The sequence below is a fragment of the Nyctereutes procyonoides genome, unplaced genomic scaffold, assembly GCF_905146905.1.
Source record: "Nyctereutes procyonoides isolate TBG_1078 unplaced genomic scaffold, NYPRO_anot_genome, whole genome shotgun sequence".
Classification (NCBI taxonomy): domain Eukaryota; kingdom Metazoa; phylum Chordata; class Mammalia; order Carnivora; family Canidae; genus Nyctereutes; species Nyctereutes procyonoides.
In genome coordinates this window covers 119,303,541-119,319,510 of record NW_026575125.1, presented here as the reverse complement: position 1 = coordinate 119,319,510, position 15,970 = coordinate 119,303,541, and the positions used below count along the sequence as shown (strand labels likewise).

At 52.3% G+C, this 15,970-nt stretch overlaps 1 protein-coding gene across 3 annotated transcripts; it reads right to left on the bottom strand.

The window, feature by feature from the left end:
- Positions 1-747: 747 nt before the first annotated feature.
- Positions 748-14,110, bottom strand: TAFAZZIN (tafazzin, phospholipid-lysophospholipid transacylase). Of its 3 annotated transcripts, XM_055338485.1 has the most exons (10): positions 13,750-14,110; positions 13,450-13,578; positions 12,401-12,446; positions 12,072-12,157; positions 2,796-2,876; positions 2,683-2,724; positions 2,460-2,522; positions 2,240-2,292; positions 1,737-1,814; positions 748-1,616 (listed from the first exon to the last, which is right to left on the bottom strand). In XM_055338485.1, exons 1-10 carry the CDS (start codon positions 13,856-13,858, stop codon positions 1,515-1,517), a joined length of 789 nt encoding a protein of 262 aa, XP_055194460.1. In that variant the 5' UTR covers positions 13,859-14,110; the 3' UTR covers positions 748-1,514. The 3 variants fall into 3 exon arrangements, 2 of the variants coding, with proteins under 2 accessions (XP_055194460.1, XP_055194459.1); XM_055338484.1 differs by having other exon boundaries at positions 748-1,814; XR_008666178.1 differs by having other exon boundaries at positions 1,548-1,616; positions 1,737-2,292.
- Between the last annotated feature and the right edge of the window lie 1,860 nt (positions 14,111-15,970).

Genomic DNA, 15,970 nt, shown 5'->3' with positions numbered 1-15,970 from the left:
ATTATTGTCCATGATCCATCTCTGTCCATTTCAGAAGTTCCTACAGGTTTCAAACTATCGTTTCTGCAGACACTTCCATACATTCGGTGATCTTTGCGAAGTCTTGTGGGTTGATCTTAACTTGTGGATGAACTGGAGACCCAAACCGGACTCACTTTTCTCTAGAGGATTTGCTTTTGCTTCTACTAGGAGCACCACCACCACGGCCTTTGCTCCTACCAAGCGTCTCAAGCTCAATCAAGGTGTTGCCGCTCTCCCCTCCCACCACAGCACGTTCACCGTGGCTGGCTGGGCCCTTCGGAGAACTCCTCCGTCCTGGGAACTGGCCTGGAGAGGATTGAATTGTATTTGCTTCTCCCTACCTTACCAGATTTGGGTTTTGAAACGAGTCCATTAGCTCTGCTCGGCCTCCTTTGCAAAGTAAGATTAACCCCCACTTTTGCAAGGTTGTTATAGGGATTACAGATAGTGAGTGAAGTTTTTTCTTTCTTTCTTTTTTTTAAGTAGGCTCCACACTGGGCCTACTCAACACAGGGCTTGAACTCCCAACCCTGAGATCAAGACCTGAACTGAGATCGAGAGTTAGACATTTAACCAGCCAAGCCCCCCAGCGCCCCGATAACGACTTTAGTTTTAAGTGACTGATGCACGCGGAGAGCTTGACACCCACCTGCCCAGGTGCTCTTGTTGCTCTAAGGGTGTCCAGCAGGTCACCTCCCATGCCCACCCCTGTGAAGAGGCCAAAGGTAAAACACGACACAGATGCTTTATTGGTTACAAAATACAAAAACCCAGGCCCAGGGGGGACTCCTGTGATGCCAGAGAGCTGGACAAGACAGAGCAGTTGGTGGGCCCTGGCACGTGGGCAAGTGGCTGGGTGCCAGGCCCTTGCTGCAGGCTCTGTTCAGCTGGCTTCCACTTCTGGCAAAAGGCTGCTCTTCTGCTTGCAGCCCAGGGTTGGGCCCTGCCCGAGGACCCCACATCTGCGGGAAGTGTGGGCAGAAGGAAGACGTGGCTGCGGCCATCCCTGAGGAGGTGCTGGACAGCTCCCAAATCGGGGCCGGTGGGTGGATGCCGGGCTAAGGGCCTCCTGGACCCCTTACCCAAAGTTCTGGCCTGGCCGCCCACCCCCCTTCAAGTACCCTCCATCCTGATGCCAGCCCTGGCGGAGAACACCTGAAGGCAAGGAGGAGGCAGGCCCCCGCCAAAATTTCCTCCTCTTTTCGTGGCCAAGTGGGAGGAGCACTTCCTTCAACTGAAGCAGCTCAGAGCAGAAGGAATGCTCACCAACGAGGACACGCTACCCATCAAGGGTTAAACATAAATCTGTCTAAAAACACGTATCTGATCTCAAAACATCAGCGCATCCCCCCAGTTCAGCTCTGTGTGGGGCAAGAACCCAAAGGCAGCCCCGAGAGCAGGCAGCTGGGGCCTGGGTGGGAGCTGCCTCCCCCCAGGCTGGGGGCCAGCGGCCCTGCAGGAGGCAGCGAGGGCAGGTCTGGGCCGGGCGGTGCCTAGCTCCCGGGCTGCAGGTGGTTGTGGAGCTGCTCCGCCTGGACCTTCAGGCGCTGGAATTCTTCCTGAATGAAGTCGGTCAGAGCTTTGCGCATCTCCACCTGAGGGGAAGGACTGGGGCTGGCCTGCAGCCCTCGGGGACCTTCGCCCAAGGGCCCGGGGAGGCTAAGACAGCTACAGGGGAGCCGGGGAGGGGGAGGGCGGGGAGAAAGACAACTCACAGCCGACTTGTTCTCTGCCCGCAGCCGTTCGAGCACAGGCAGGGCACTGAAGGGCCTCCCGATCAGCACAGTGATCTTCTGCAGGGAGAGCGGCCACAGCGGGTGACAGCAACAGGGACAGTGGCCACCGCCACAGCGCCACCGCCCCAGAGAGCCAGAAGCCAAGCCCTGCCCCTAACTCGCTACATACTCCCTCATGACCACGCTCCCCCTTTAAACCGAGGTGGTCAGGCTCGGTGACATTCGGTCCTGCTGTCCATGCTCCAGATGGCCTGTCCTGTCCAAAGCCCGGGGCTCACCTCAGCCCCACCCAGCCAGATTTCTTTTGCTCTCCTTCTACCAGCCTTGGTGCCAGGAAGGCCCCCCCCCCCGTCCCACTCGGGTCCCCCTGCTGCAGCTTTAAGCTCAGCTCCTCCTGAATCTGGCTTCAGTGGTGCCGAGTGGGACACACGAGGCAGATGGCAGACAAGACAGATGGGTGAAGGTCGGCAGCCCCTACCCACCTGTCCAAAGCGGGGGAAGTAGGGCGGGCTGTTAGGAAGGACATCGTTCATTCCTGCAGCACAATGGACAGAGGCCAGGAAGCGGGCATGGGGTGGAGCAGAGCAGTCTGGGAACAGATGAAGCCCCAGCCCCCACCCCAGGGCCCCCCCCACCCCCCACCACCCCATCTCTCCCACCCGCATCCCCAGGCTGCCGACTGGGCCCCAGAGGGAGGCTCACCGACGTGCCACAGCGGCAGGATGACAGGGTTGAGATGACACTCAGCAATGAGGCGTCCAATTCCTGCCCCAGGGAGAGGCAGAAACGTTGGCACGAGCAAAGCTTCGGTGCCAGCCTACAGCGAAGCCACCCCCGCCCACTTCCAAGCAACACCAACTCCCGTGGCCCAGCTCCTCCGCGAGCCCCGCCACCCCCGCCCCGGCCGGCGGGCAGCAGCACCTACCCCACTTAAAGCGGAGGAACTCGGAGCTCATGTTCACTTTCCCTGTGGAGAGAGAGGCCAGAGGTGAGGCCTGGGGGGCTGGGGGCATGTCCAACCCCGCCAACCCCACTGACCTTCGGGGAAGATGTGCACCCAGTCCCCGTGGTTGAGCTTGTCCAGAATGAAGTCCATTCCCTTCTGGTAGACGCCGTCTCCTGCCGAGAAAAGGCCTGTGCCGTCGGTCCCCGCTCTCCCAGGGCTCCCTGCTTCCCCTGGGGATGAAGCAGCCGCTCCAGGGCCTCCTCAGCCCCCGCTGCACCGTCCACATGGACACCCTCCAACCGCCGTCTCTGGGGACTCAGACTGCTTGCACCGTGGCCCCTGCTGTCCTCGTTCAAGGACGACCTCTAAGTGTCTGTCACGTGCATGGCGGCGACACTGCCTCCAACTCAGATGCCGAACCGGCGATTCCAATGTCCACCAGCCTCCAGCCCGCCCTGCGCCCGCTGGTGCCACCGCACAGCCTCCCCAGCTGAGCCGCGACACCTGCGCCATGCCCTACCCTCCTGCCCGCCCTCTCCAGCTCCCGGAGCCTTCTCTGTGGGACGCCCCGGCCCTGGCGCGAGCCTACCATCTGCTGCCCCTGGCCCCGAGCTGCTGGAGCAAAGCACGTCTGTTCGTGATCTCCAGCCCCCCTTGGACCCCAGATCCCGTACAGCCACCCTTTCCTGAGGTCTCAGCGAGGCCAGTCCCCACAGCCCGGCCTCACGGGCCTCCCAGCCCCACCTGAGCCCTCAGCCTCACCATCCCTCCCTCCTGCTGACCGCTTCGCCCCTGAAACGAGACAGTTGCTTATTGAGGACTCTTGGGAAAGGGAGAACATTCGATGCAACACATGGTGTCACTGAGAGTTGGGAAAGACTCAAACTTGTTGGGCTGAAAACAGGGGGATTCAGCTGCCCCCAAGGCTAATGACATTCACCTTGGAGACACCTGGAGACCATGACACTGGACCCAGGTGGCCTGGCAGTTAGCAACAACACAGATACAGATGCCTAATGCTACGTGCTGGCTTTCAACTGGGAGTCCTGTGGAGACAATCTGTGACCACACGCAGTAAGAATCTCCCCAACCTTGTCCATATAGTGGACAGTGACGGACAGACTTATCGAGTAGGGAGAGACATGGCATAAAGACAAGGAGACAGGACAGCCCAGGCGGCTCAGCGGTTTAGCGTGCCTTCGGCTCAGGGTGTGATCCTGGAGACCCGGGATGGAGTCCCGCGTCGGGCTCCCTGCATGGAGCCTGCTTCTCCCTCTACCTGTGTCTCTGCCTCCCTCTGTCTCTCATGAATAAATACAATCTTTGTATTGTATTGATAAACCTCTAGCTAAACTCATCAAGAGAAAAAAAGAGAGGATCCAAATAAAATCAGAAACGAAAGAGGAGAAATGACAACTGAGATCACAGATACACAAAGAATTATAAAAGAGTAATATGAAAAATGTTATGCCAACAAATCAGACAACCTAAAAGAAATGGATACATGCACCAAACAGAATCAGGAAGAAATAGAAAAGCTGAACAGGCTGCCTACTAGTAAATGATTATTTGAATTGAGAATCACAACACTCTCAACAAACAAAAGTCCAGGACCAGAAGGATTCACAGGTGAAGTCTGTCAAACATTTAATGAAGAGTTAATACCTACTCTTCTTAAACTGTTTCAAAAAACAAAGAGGAAGGAAAGCTTCCAAATACATTCTGCAAGGCCAGCATTATCCTGATACCAAAACCAAATACGTTACAAAAAAGAGAACTACAGGCCAATATCCCTGACGAACATAGATGCAAAAACCCTCAACAAAATATTAGCTAACTGAATTCAACACATTAAAAGGATCATTCACCACGATTGAGTGAGATTTATTCCAGGGACTCAAGGATGGTTCAATATCTGCAAATCAATCGATGCAATACACCCCGTTAACAAAATGACGGATAACAATCATACGGTCATCTCAATAGATGCAGAAAAAGCATTTGATAAAATTCAATATCTGTTCATGATTAAAAACTCTCAAAAAATTGGGTTCAGGGGGAACTTAACTCAATATAAAAGAAGCCATATATGACAAACCCACAGCTAACATCATACTCAATGGTGAAAAACCGAGAAATTTTCCTCTAAGATTAGGAATAAGACAAGGATGTCCACTCTTGCCATTTTTACTCAACATAGTACTAGAAATCCCAGCCACAGCAGTCAGACAAGAAAAAGAAGAGGCACCCATGTTGGTGAGGAAGGAATTAAGCTGTCTCTATTGCAGATGACATGATACTATGCACAGAAAACTGAAGAGGGACGCCTGGGTGGCTCAGCAGTTGAGCGTCTGCCTTTGGCTCAGGGCGTGATCCCAGAGTCCCGGGATCAGGTCCCGCATGGGGCTTCCTGCATGGAGCCTGCTTTTCCCTTGGCCGATGCCTCTGCCTCTCTCTCTGTGCCTCTCATGAATAAATAAATAAAATTAAAAAAAAAAAAGAAAACTCTGAAGACTCCACCAAAAAAGTTTTAGAAGTAGGGGCACCTGGGTGGCTCATCGGTTGAGCATCACCTTCAGCTCAGGGCATGATCTTGTAGTTTGGGGATCGAGTCCTGCATCAGGCTCCCCACGGGGAGCCTGCTTCTCCCTTTGTCTGTGTCTCTGCCTCTCTGTCTGTGTCTCTCATGAATAAATAAATAAAACCTTTTAATATTCTTTTTTTTTTAATTTTTATTTATTTACGATAGTCACACAGAGAGAGGGATAGAGAGAGAGGCAGAGACATAGGCAGAGGGAGAAGCAGGCTCCATGCACCGGGAGCCCGATGTGGGATTCGATCCCGGGTCTCCAGGATCGCGCCCTGGGCCAAAGGCAGGCGCCAAACCGCTGCGCCACCCAGGGATCCCTAAATAAAACCTTTTAAAAAAAGTATTAGGGACGCCTGGATGTCTCAGCAGTTAAGCTCTGCTTTCAGCTCACGGCATGATCCTGCAGTTCAGGGATCGAGTCCCACATCGGGTTCCCTTAAGAGGAACCTGCTTCTCCCTCTGCCTGTGTCTCTGCCTCTCTCTGTGTCTCTCATGAATAAAGAAATAAATAAAATATTTTTAAAAAGTATTAGAAGTAATAAATGAATTCGGGATGCCTGGGTGGCTCAGTGGTTGAGCACCTGCGTTTGGCTCAGGGTGTGATCCTGGAGTCCCAGGATCGAGTCCCGCATTGGGATTCCTGCATGGAGCCTGCTGCTCCCTCTGCCTGGGTCTCTGCCTCCCTCTGTCTCTCATGAATAAATACAATCTTTTTTTTAAAAAAGTAATAAATTAATTCAATAAAGTTACAGGCTACAAAATTAACATATAGATGGGGTGCCTGGGTGGCTTAGTCGGTTAAACATCTGCCTTCAGCTCAGGTCATGATCTCAGGGTGCTGGGATGGAGCCCCACATCAGGCTCCCTGCTCAGCAGAGTCTGCTTCTCCCTCTCCCTCTGCCCTGCCCCCCTGCTTCTGCTCTCTCTCTCAAATAAATAAATAAAATATTAAAAATTAACATATAGGGATGCCTGGGTGGTTCAGCGGTTGGGCATCTGCCTTTGGCTCAGGGCATGATCCCAAAGTCCCAGGATCGAGTCCCACATCAAGCTCCCTGCATGGAGCCTGCTTCTCCCTCTGCCTGTGTCCCTGCCTCTCTCTCTCTCTGTGTCTCTCATGAATAAATAAATAAAATCTTTAAAAAATTAACATATAGAATCTACTGCATTTCTATATATTAATAATGAAATAGCTGAAGGAAAAATTAAGAAAACAATTCCATTTACAGTTATACCAAAAAGAACAAAATACCTAGGAATATACTTAACCAAGGAGGTGAAAGACACGTACTTATAAAACACTGATGGAAGAAATTCATCATGATGAATGATGACACAAAAAAAATGGAAAGATACTCCATGCTCATGGATTGGAAGAATTAGTGTTGTTAAAACATCCATGTGACCCAAAGCAGTATAGTACCAGCACAAAAACAGACACACAGACCAATGGAGTAGAATAGAGAGCCCAGAAATGAACCCATGCTTATATGACCAATTAATCTACAACTAGGGAGGCAAGAATATACAATGGGGAAAAGACAGTCTCTTCAATAAACCGTGCTGGGAAAAACTGGACAGCCACATGCAAAAGAATGAAACGGGACTATATTATATCATCATACACAGAAATAAACTCAAAATGGATTAAAGACCTGGAACCATAAAACTTCTAGAAGAAAACACAAGCAGTGGTCTCTTTGACATTGGTCTTAGCAACATTATTATATGCATGTCTCCTCAGGCAGGGGAAACAAAAGCAAAAATAAGTATTGGGAGTACATCAAAATAAAAAGCTTTTGCACAGTGCAGCAAAGGAAACCATGAACAAAATGAAAAGGCAGCCTACTGAATGAGAAAAGATATTTGCAAATGGTATTTCCAAATATCCAAACTTTATAAAGTACTTATATAACTCAACACGAAAAATCCAAATAATCCAATTAAAAAAATTAGACATTTCTCCAAAGACATACAGATGGCTAATATACACATGAAAAGATGCTCAACATCACCTATCATCAGGGAAAGGCAAATCAAAACCACCATGAGATACCACTTCACACCTGTCAGAAAGGCTAGTATCAAAAAGACAAGAAATAACAAATGTTGGCGAGGATGTGGCGTTAAAGGAACACTTGTGCACTGTTGGTGGGAATGCAGACTGGTGTGGCCACTGTGGAAAGCAGTACGGAGGTTCCTCAAAAAATTAAAAATAAAAGTGGCATATGATCAGCAATACCACTACTGGGTATTTACCCAAAGAAAACAAAAACAGTGGGACGCCTGGGTGGCTCAGCAGCTGGGCGTCTGCCTTCGGCCCAGGGCGCGATCCTGGAGTCCAGGGATCAAGTCCCACACCGGGCTCCCTGCATGGGGCCTGCTTCTCCCTCTGCCTGGGTCTCTGCCTCTCTCTGTGTGTCTCTCATGAATAAATAAATAAAATCTTAAAAAAAAGAAAAAAAAACACTAATTCAAAAAGATATGTGCACCCCTATATTTATTGCAGCTTTACAACAGCCAAGACATGGAACCATGTTATGCGTCCACTGATAGATGAATAAACGTGATGTGCACATACACGTGTACACACACACACACACACACACACACACACACACACAGAAAATTACTCAGCCATAAAAAAGAATGTGATCTTAGGGGTACCTGGCTGGCTCAGTCAGTAGGGCACAAGACTCTTGATCTCAGGGTTTTGAGTTCAAGTCCCACACTGGGCATGGAACGTACTTAAAAAAAAATAAAAAAAATAAAATGGGGATGGCTGGGTGGCTCAGTGGTTGAGTGTCTGCCTTTGGCTCAGGGTGTGATCTGGGATTCCTGGGATCGAGTCCCACATCAGGTTCCTTACATGGAGCCTGCTTCTCCCTCTGCCTGTGTCTCTGCCTCTTTTTCTGTGTCTCTCATGAATAAATAATATCTTTTTAAAAACTTAAATAAGTCAGTAAATAAATAAACAAACAAATATACAAGGGGCCCCTGGGTGCTCAGTTGGTTAAGCATCTAACTCTTGGTTTCAGCTTAGGTCACGATCTCAGGGCTGTGAGATCAAGACCCATGTCAGGCTGATTCTCTCTCCCCTTCTGCCTCTCCCCCACTGTTAAAAACTGACAAAAGATATTGCCATCTGCAACAACATTATCCTAAGAGAAATAAGTCAGAGAAAAACAAATACCAGATGACTTCACTTATATGTGGAATATCAAAATCAAAACAAACGAATAACCCAAAAGCAGAAATAGACCCACAAATACAGAGAACAAACTGATGGCTGCTGGAGGAGCAGGGGTGGAGGGATGGGCAAAATGGGTGGAGAGTGGGACATGCAGGCTCCCAGTTGCAGACTGAATATAAGTCACATGGGTGGAAGGTACTGCACAGGGAATATAGTCAATGGGATTGTAATAGTGGTGTATGGTGACAGGTGGTAGCCACACTTGTGGCGAGCACGGCGTAACGTATAGGTCAATCACTACGCCGTATGCCTGAGACTACTGTAACAGTGTGTACCAACTATACTTCAATAAAAAAGAAGAAAAGAAATCTTAAATAAATAAAAGGGAAAAACTACTACTACTATAATTTTGGAACAGCACACAAATATTTAGCTTTTGCAAATGCTATTTCTACTCACTTGTGTAACTTGTACAAGGTCCCTCTGATACTTCATGTCATATCGTAAGGCCTATGTTTGAGGGGGAAATGGAGTATTTTGTAATACAGAAGCCAAATACGCCAGATGCTTCCTTTGCTTTAACACATGTTGTTAGATCTCTGCTGCACATCATATATGTTGGATTCACATTCACAGGTTGTCCCTGCCCACTTTCTGTCACTGAAGGTGCTTAGAATTAAGATTTTGTTTTCTGGGGACGCCTGGGTGGCTCAGTGGTTGAGCGTCTGCCTTTGGCTTGGAGTGTGATCCCGGGGTCCTGGGATCTAGTCCCATACTGGCCCCCCTGAGGAGAGTCTGCTTCTCCCTCTGCCTGGGTCTCTGCCTCTCTCTGTGTCTCATGAATAAATAATAAAATCTTTCAAAAAAATAATTGTTTTATCCTTCTAATTATACAATAAAACTTAGATGCAAATCAAAAAGAACAAGACAAGGAGTTGACATGGAGGGTGTTTGGGTGTTTTCATCAGAAGAGCATATGACGCTTGACCTCAGGGTCATGAGTTCGAGCTCCCCTCTGAGTGTAGAGATCACTAAAAAAAAGAAACTTAGAAATCAATCAATCAATCTTAAGGGGCACCTGGGTGGCTCAGTGGTTGAGTGTCTGCCTTTGGCTCAGGTCATGATCCCGGGGTCATGGGATCGAGTCCCATATTAGGCTCCTTGTGGGGAACCTGTTCATCCCTCCACCTAGGCCTCTGCCTCTCTCTCTGTGTCTCTCATGAATAAACAAACAAAATCTTTAAAAAAATGTAAACAAATCTTAAAAAAAAGCAGACTTGGAAAGCCTCTGCATGAGGCTACAGAAAGGAGGTACTGGGACTCAGGAACAGGGTACCCGAGCAGAGTCTCCATCTGTCAGGTGGGCTGTGATAAACAATTCCATGGTCACTAGCCACAACACTGTAGCTTCTGCTTCTGTTTCAGAGAAATGAAGTAGCCTTCAAATGTAGCAGGAAGTGAAAGCGTCCAAGGCAGTTAGTTGTCTCTAAGGAGTAGATCTGAGGATCTTGAGGGGTGGGCACTGCAGCTTTTCATTAAAAGCTCTTCCTTATTTTTTGAGGTGACTTTATTGTACTTCACATTTTACTTTGACCAAGTAGAAATAAGAAACTCTCCCTTGGGGACACCTGGGTGGCTCAGTGGCTGAGCGTCTGCCTTTGGCTCAGAGTGTGATCCCGGGGTCCTGGGTTCAAGTTCTGCATCGGGCTCCCCACAGGGAGCCTGCTTCTCCCTCTGCCTGTGTCTCTGCCTCTCTGTCTCTTATGAGTAAATAGAGTAAATAAATAAATAAATCTTTTTAAAAAAGAAAAGAAACTCTCCCTTGCCCTGTGACTCCCTTTGGTTACCTCCTGCTCCTCCTCCTCATGACTGAACTGCTGAGAGGAGGGGACATCCCTGCTATCTCTGCTCCATCCTGTCCCGGCAGCTCCTACAGCTGTCACTTGACAGAAATGGCTTATCTGGGGTCAGTGGAGGTTTCCACAGTGTCAAGGGGCCCTGCGTGCTTTCCTTCCTTCCTCTCTGGCCATTGCTTCCTGCTGCCTTGGTGGCCTGTCTGTCCATTCACGCTCTGAGGGGCCGTCTTGGCCCCTGCTCTCCATCTGTTCTCCGTCTCAGCAATCTTTTTTTTTAAGATTGTATTTATTCATTGATGAGAGAGAGAGAGAGAGAGAGAGAGAGAGAGAGAGAGAGAGAGGCAGAGACACAGGCAGAGGGAGAAGCAGGCTCCATGCAGGGAGCCTGATGTGGGACTCAATCCCGGGACTTCAGAATCACACCCTGGGCCAAAGGCAGATGCTGAACTGCTGATCCACCCAGGGATCCCTCTTCTCAGCAATCTTATCTCTACTTTTGCAACTTTGTTAGTGCTTATGTCCCTAATATGTCCCCGACTGTTCCTTTGAGTTCCAGAACTGCACCTCCCACTGACTGTGGGACTGCCCCCTCCTCGGGCAATAGGCTCTTCGGATGAAACATGTGCAAAGCAGAACTCAGTTCCCCCTCCCAACCCTCACACTGCTTCGCCTTCATCCCACCCTCCCAGTGGCTCAGTGTCATCAGAAGTCACCTTGTGGCATCTTCGAGCTATCTTTTCCTTACCCCTCCTCATTCCCAATCTATGAACAAGTTCTACCAGCTCTGCGTCGTCCGGAGCAGCCCCCTTGTCCAGCTCTCCATAGCAGCCTCCAGCGGCCCAGCTACAACCCTCTGCTGCCAGAATTACTGAGACAGCCCCAACTGGGCTTCCTGCCTCCCGTGGGCTCTGCTCCCATCCACCAGCCACGCTGCAGCCAGGGTGCTCTCTCTGAACCACAGATGAAGGCACATCACTACCCTGATGAGCCAATAGAGTCCAAAATTCTTAACGTGATTATTCCAGAACTTTCACATGGGGCCTGCAACCTACATTTTCTACCTTTACTGCTTACCTCTTCAGCGCCTGGCATGCGCTTCCTGTGTCTAGAACATCTTGCGTTTCATACTCTGCCTAGAAAATGTCGGACTTCCCCAGAGGAAAGAGCAACCTGGAATCAAACCCTCGCTCTGCCATATGTCACCCCATGATGCTGGGCCAGCAGCTTAATCCTTCCAAACCCCTTTATTTGGAGAATGGGCATCAAAATGGTCCCTATCTCCTGAAGTGCTCGAGAAGTGCCGAGTAGTCACTCAATGTCATACTCTCACCCCAGAAGCCTGTTTGTTCCCCAAACTGTGCAGCCTCCAGCACATGCCACCACCATCGCAGACCAATGACACCTCACTGCCATCAGGGAGTCTCTCAGCTGTGGGCAATGCCTCCCTGACAAGCCTCATGCAGTCCCGGGAAATGAGTCCTCACTCTTCTAGCAACCAGTGCCACCCCTGCAACCACACCATGCAACTGAGACTCACACTAGTGGGGTAGTGGCCTCTGGCTCCCTTCATTCCCAGGTTCCATGTCCCACCTGGGTCCCTCCACTCCCCGTACTACTAAGCCAGAGGCACTAGCCACCAGTCCTCACTCCAAAGTAAACCAGAGAAGGCCTCAGGGGTGCCTCCCTGCGTTCACTAGCCCACGAGCCCCTTTTTGGAGGATCAGCTTACCTCGGCACACAGGCACACACTTGCCCAAGCTGAAGAAGCGGGAGTGTAGCTCTTTTGTGAAGCAGATGTCTGCAGCCGCGGGGGTCCTGAAGTAGGGACAGATGTGGTCATCCCGGCCTCCCCTGCACCCTAATTCCCTACCCGCCGCCCAACATGATGCCTGACATCGTCGGCAATGTGGAAAGGCACAGGAGGGCCTGTGGGATCCCACCCCATGCCCTGCCTGTACTGCTGGATGCCGCCTCCTGGGCAGAGCAGGAGGAGGGCAAATCTGGGCAGAGATGGGTGAGGCCTGCCAGGCCCAATGCCAGGGGCCCATTCCTCCTCACCAACGCATCAACTTCAGGTTCCAGATGTGGCGGAGTTTCAGGATCCCTAGAGAAGAAACGGCTTCATGCCCCAACACGCCTTGTCCCTAGGGAGCATCTTTTTCTGTCACCTAGTTTCAGGGAATGAGGAACAGGGAGGGCAGCACTACCATCTCCCTGTGGCCCAAAGTAGAATCTTCCAGACTCTTGGGCTGGACCCCAAGTTGTCTGTGGTGCTCTCTCCCTCCCACCCCTGCGTATACCTGATTAGTCAGCACATCTGGCCTGCCTAGCACCCTGGCACGTTTTGCCACTGCCTATTCTTCTCCCCCTCCCGTGTTACTGCCACCATCCTACTCCAGGTTACTGAATGGCCCTAAAAGCTCCTTCCTGGCCTCATGGGACCTGCCTGTGGCACTGTACAGGCCCTTCTCTGCTCAGTGGCCAGGGTGAGGCTTCGATTTGCCCAACTGGCTTCCCATGAGCTCTCGGACAGTGTGACCTTCTGAATTCATCAATAAAAGCTCTGGGTACCTCTACCCAGGCATCGGGGATACTGGGGCCGAGCACGTAGCTCCCTGTGAAGTCAGCAGAGCAGGACCTCCCAGGCGGCAGACTCTCAAGTGAGGCAGGTTGGAGGGTACAAGCTCAGCCTGCACCAAACCTGGAGCCAGGACAAGGCCACTGAGCCTCTAGCCAGACCTTCCCTAACGGGCCACGGTACAGTTCCCAGACTTGTTCCAATAGTTTGTGGGACTTTGAATGCTTTAGAGAATGGAGGGTTGCATCAAGGTGAAGCAGCCATCAGACTCTGCCCTGCGGTCGTTTCCTCACTTCCTCATTCCCTCCGAATCTCTGTGGCCCTCGCCACATCATTTTCGGAGAGAGGATCCTGAAGAAGTCCCAAATCATATTTTCATCGTTGGGGCAGTCCCCCCGCCCCCCCCCCGGAAGCAGGAGTCCCAGGGATACGTCCAGAGCTCAGTGAAGAGTGCGTTTGCTCTGCTCTTTTGGCCCCGTCCCAGGTTGTCCCCAGGCCTCCCTGTGCCCAGAACCCTGGTGCCAGGTACCCCAGAGATGAGGGTCATCCATGCAGGACTGGTGATTGGAGACGGTGATGAGAGGCGTGGCTGGGCCTCGGTTTTCGATGAGCTCATACAGCACCTCCTTGTTGTGCACGGTGAGGTGGTTCATGCACTCTGGGGGGGAGAGCCGGACCGTGGGGAGGGGTCTTGGCCTCATCCTCCCTGGGGCCCGGGGCTCCCCAGCCCAACCAACTAGCCCCTACCCGCGCCCACAGCCCGGAACCCCAACTGCGGCCGGGCGCGGGGAGCCGTGACCGATGCCGCCTCGGCTTCGGGTCCACTCACTGGTCCAGAAGCAGCTGTAGGTGCCCACCAGGCCCATGACGACGCTGCTGGCCAGAGTCCAGGTGAACGGCGGCACGGCGGGGAACGGCCACTTCACGTGGAGGGGCATCGCCCCCGGCGCCCCGGCGCCCCCGCTCCGGCCCAGGCGGCCGCCGCGGCCCCGCGCGACGAGGGAACTCGACCAAGGTCACGTCGCAGGTCAGGCCGCCCCGGGCCCGCCCAGCTCCGTCGCCACAGCCGAGCCGCCCCCGGGCTCCGGACCCGGGGGTCGCAGCGGGACGCGAGAGGAGGGGCGGCGGCCGCAGCCACGGGGGCCCCGCGCCCCCGCGCCCCCGCCGCAAACCGAGCCGGCGACGGCGGCCGGCTCCCCACGGCCTGTCGCAAAATGCTCGCAGGCCGCTTGACGACAGCGGAGGCGGGTCCCCGGGCTCCCGCCCCGCCCCCGCCCCCGCGCGCTCCCGGCCTCGGCGGCCGCGCGCCCCTTCGACCCCTCGGTTCGTCCCCGAAGCGTCCCCGCCGCCATCGGGCTGGCGGCGCCGTTACCGGACCCCGCGCCCCGCTTCGTTGTTGTCGAGACTAAGTGCACATCGCGGAATTAACCGTTTCCTACGGTCTTGTAGCATTTTATATTACACGCTGTACTTTACGCGCATATTATGATACATTGTGTGATTTTACCTGCCGTCCGCACACAGTTGCCACCGTTGCAATATTACAGGCTTGTGCGATACGTGTATACATATGTTATGTGCAATATGTCACGGATATTCCAACACAGGCCTAGGATCACAAAATACTATGTATCATTGAGTGCACTTCCAGTGTTGTCCACCACGGCCTTGAGCTAGTTCCAGAACATGGTCATCACCCCAGAAGCGAGCCCTGGATCCGCTCAGCAGCCTATATTTTTTCTTTATTTTTTCTAAGCCTGTAAACACTTTTTGAGGTCAATCCAGCTGTGCTTCAAAAATAAGAAATAGGAGCACCTCGTCGGCTGAGATGGTAGGGCATGCACCCTTGAATTCAGGGTCCTGAGTTCAAGACCCACATTGGGCATAAAGATGACTTAAAATCTTTTTTTTTTTAAGATTTTATTCATCCATCAATGAGAGACACACACACAGAGAGAGAGGGGCAAACACACAGGCAGAGGGAAGAGCAGGCTCCATACAGGGAGCCCGATGTGGGACTCGATCCCAGGACTCTGGGATCACGCCCTGGGCTGAAGGTAGGCACTAAACAGCTGAGCCACCCAAGTATCCCCAAAATCTTTTTTTTAATTTGTATTTATTTATTTATTCATGAGAGATACACACAGAGAGAGAGGCAGAGACACAGGCAGAGGGAGAAGCAGGTTCTTCGCAGGGAGCCTAATGTGAGACTCGGTCCCGAGACCCTGGGATCATGCCCTGAGCTGAAGGCAGACGCTCAACTGCTGAGCCACACGGGCTGCCCAAAATCTTTAAAATATAATAAAAACCAAAAAACTTTCGAGAGGCAGCCCCGGTGGATCACGCCCTGGGCTGAAGACCCAAAGAGTGAGTTTCTACATAAAAACCAGTTAGAAGGGGCACCTGGGGGGCTCAGCAGTTGAGCATCTGCCTTCAGCTCAGGACGTGACCCCCCGGGGTCCTGGAATCGATTCCTGTCTCGAGCTCCCTGCGGGGGGGCCTGCTTCTCCCTCTGCCTGTGTCTCTGCCTCTCTGTGTGTCTCATGAATAAACAAACAAAATCTTAAAACTTTCGGGGATCCCGGGGGGCTCAGCGGTTTAGCGCCTGCCTTCGGCCCAGGGTGTGACCCTGGAGTCCCGGGATCAAGTCCCACATCGGGCTCTCTGCACGGAGCCTGCTTCTCCCTCTGCCTGGGTCTCTGCCTCTCTCTCTATGCGTGTTATCATAAATAAATAAAAATGAATCTTTAAAAAAAAAAAAGGCTTTCGAGTCGTCTCATCTCAGTTCCAGTCGTAACGTGCTAACGCCCACGGGTGCTGCCAACTGGACACTGCCCTCGCGATCGCGCCGCCATCACCCGCGAGGACCCGCCGCCGGCCTACAGAGTCCCCGGAGTGCCCGGGTCGTCCCCACGGCGACAGAGCAGGCGCCCACGGGCCCCGGGCTGCGGGCCTTGTAGCCCCCCCCTCTGGGGCGCGGTCCCCCGCGGGCGGCTCCCGGTGATCGCCCAGCCGTGGGGACGGGCGCAGCCTCCGCTGGCCTGGTGCCC

Coding starts and splice junctions, on each gene's coding strand:
- TAFAZZIN (XM_055338484.1), bottom strand. CDS start 13,858: ATGCCCCTCCACGTGAAGTGGCCGTTCCCCGCCGTGCCGCCGTTCACC. Junction 2,877..12,071: donor GTGTGTGCCTGTGTGCCGAG/GTAAGCTGATCC, acceptor TTTTCTCGGCAG/GAGACGGCGTCTACCAGAAG. Junction 2,523..2,682: donor GTTCCTCCGCTTTAAGTGGG/GTAGGTGCTGCT, acceptor TCCCTGGGGCAG/GAATTGGACGCCTCATTGCT.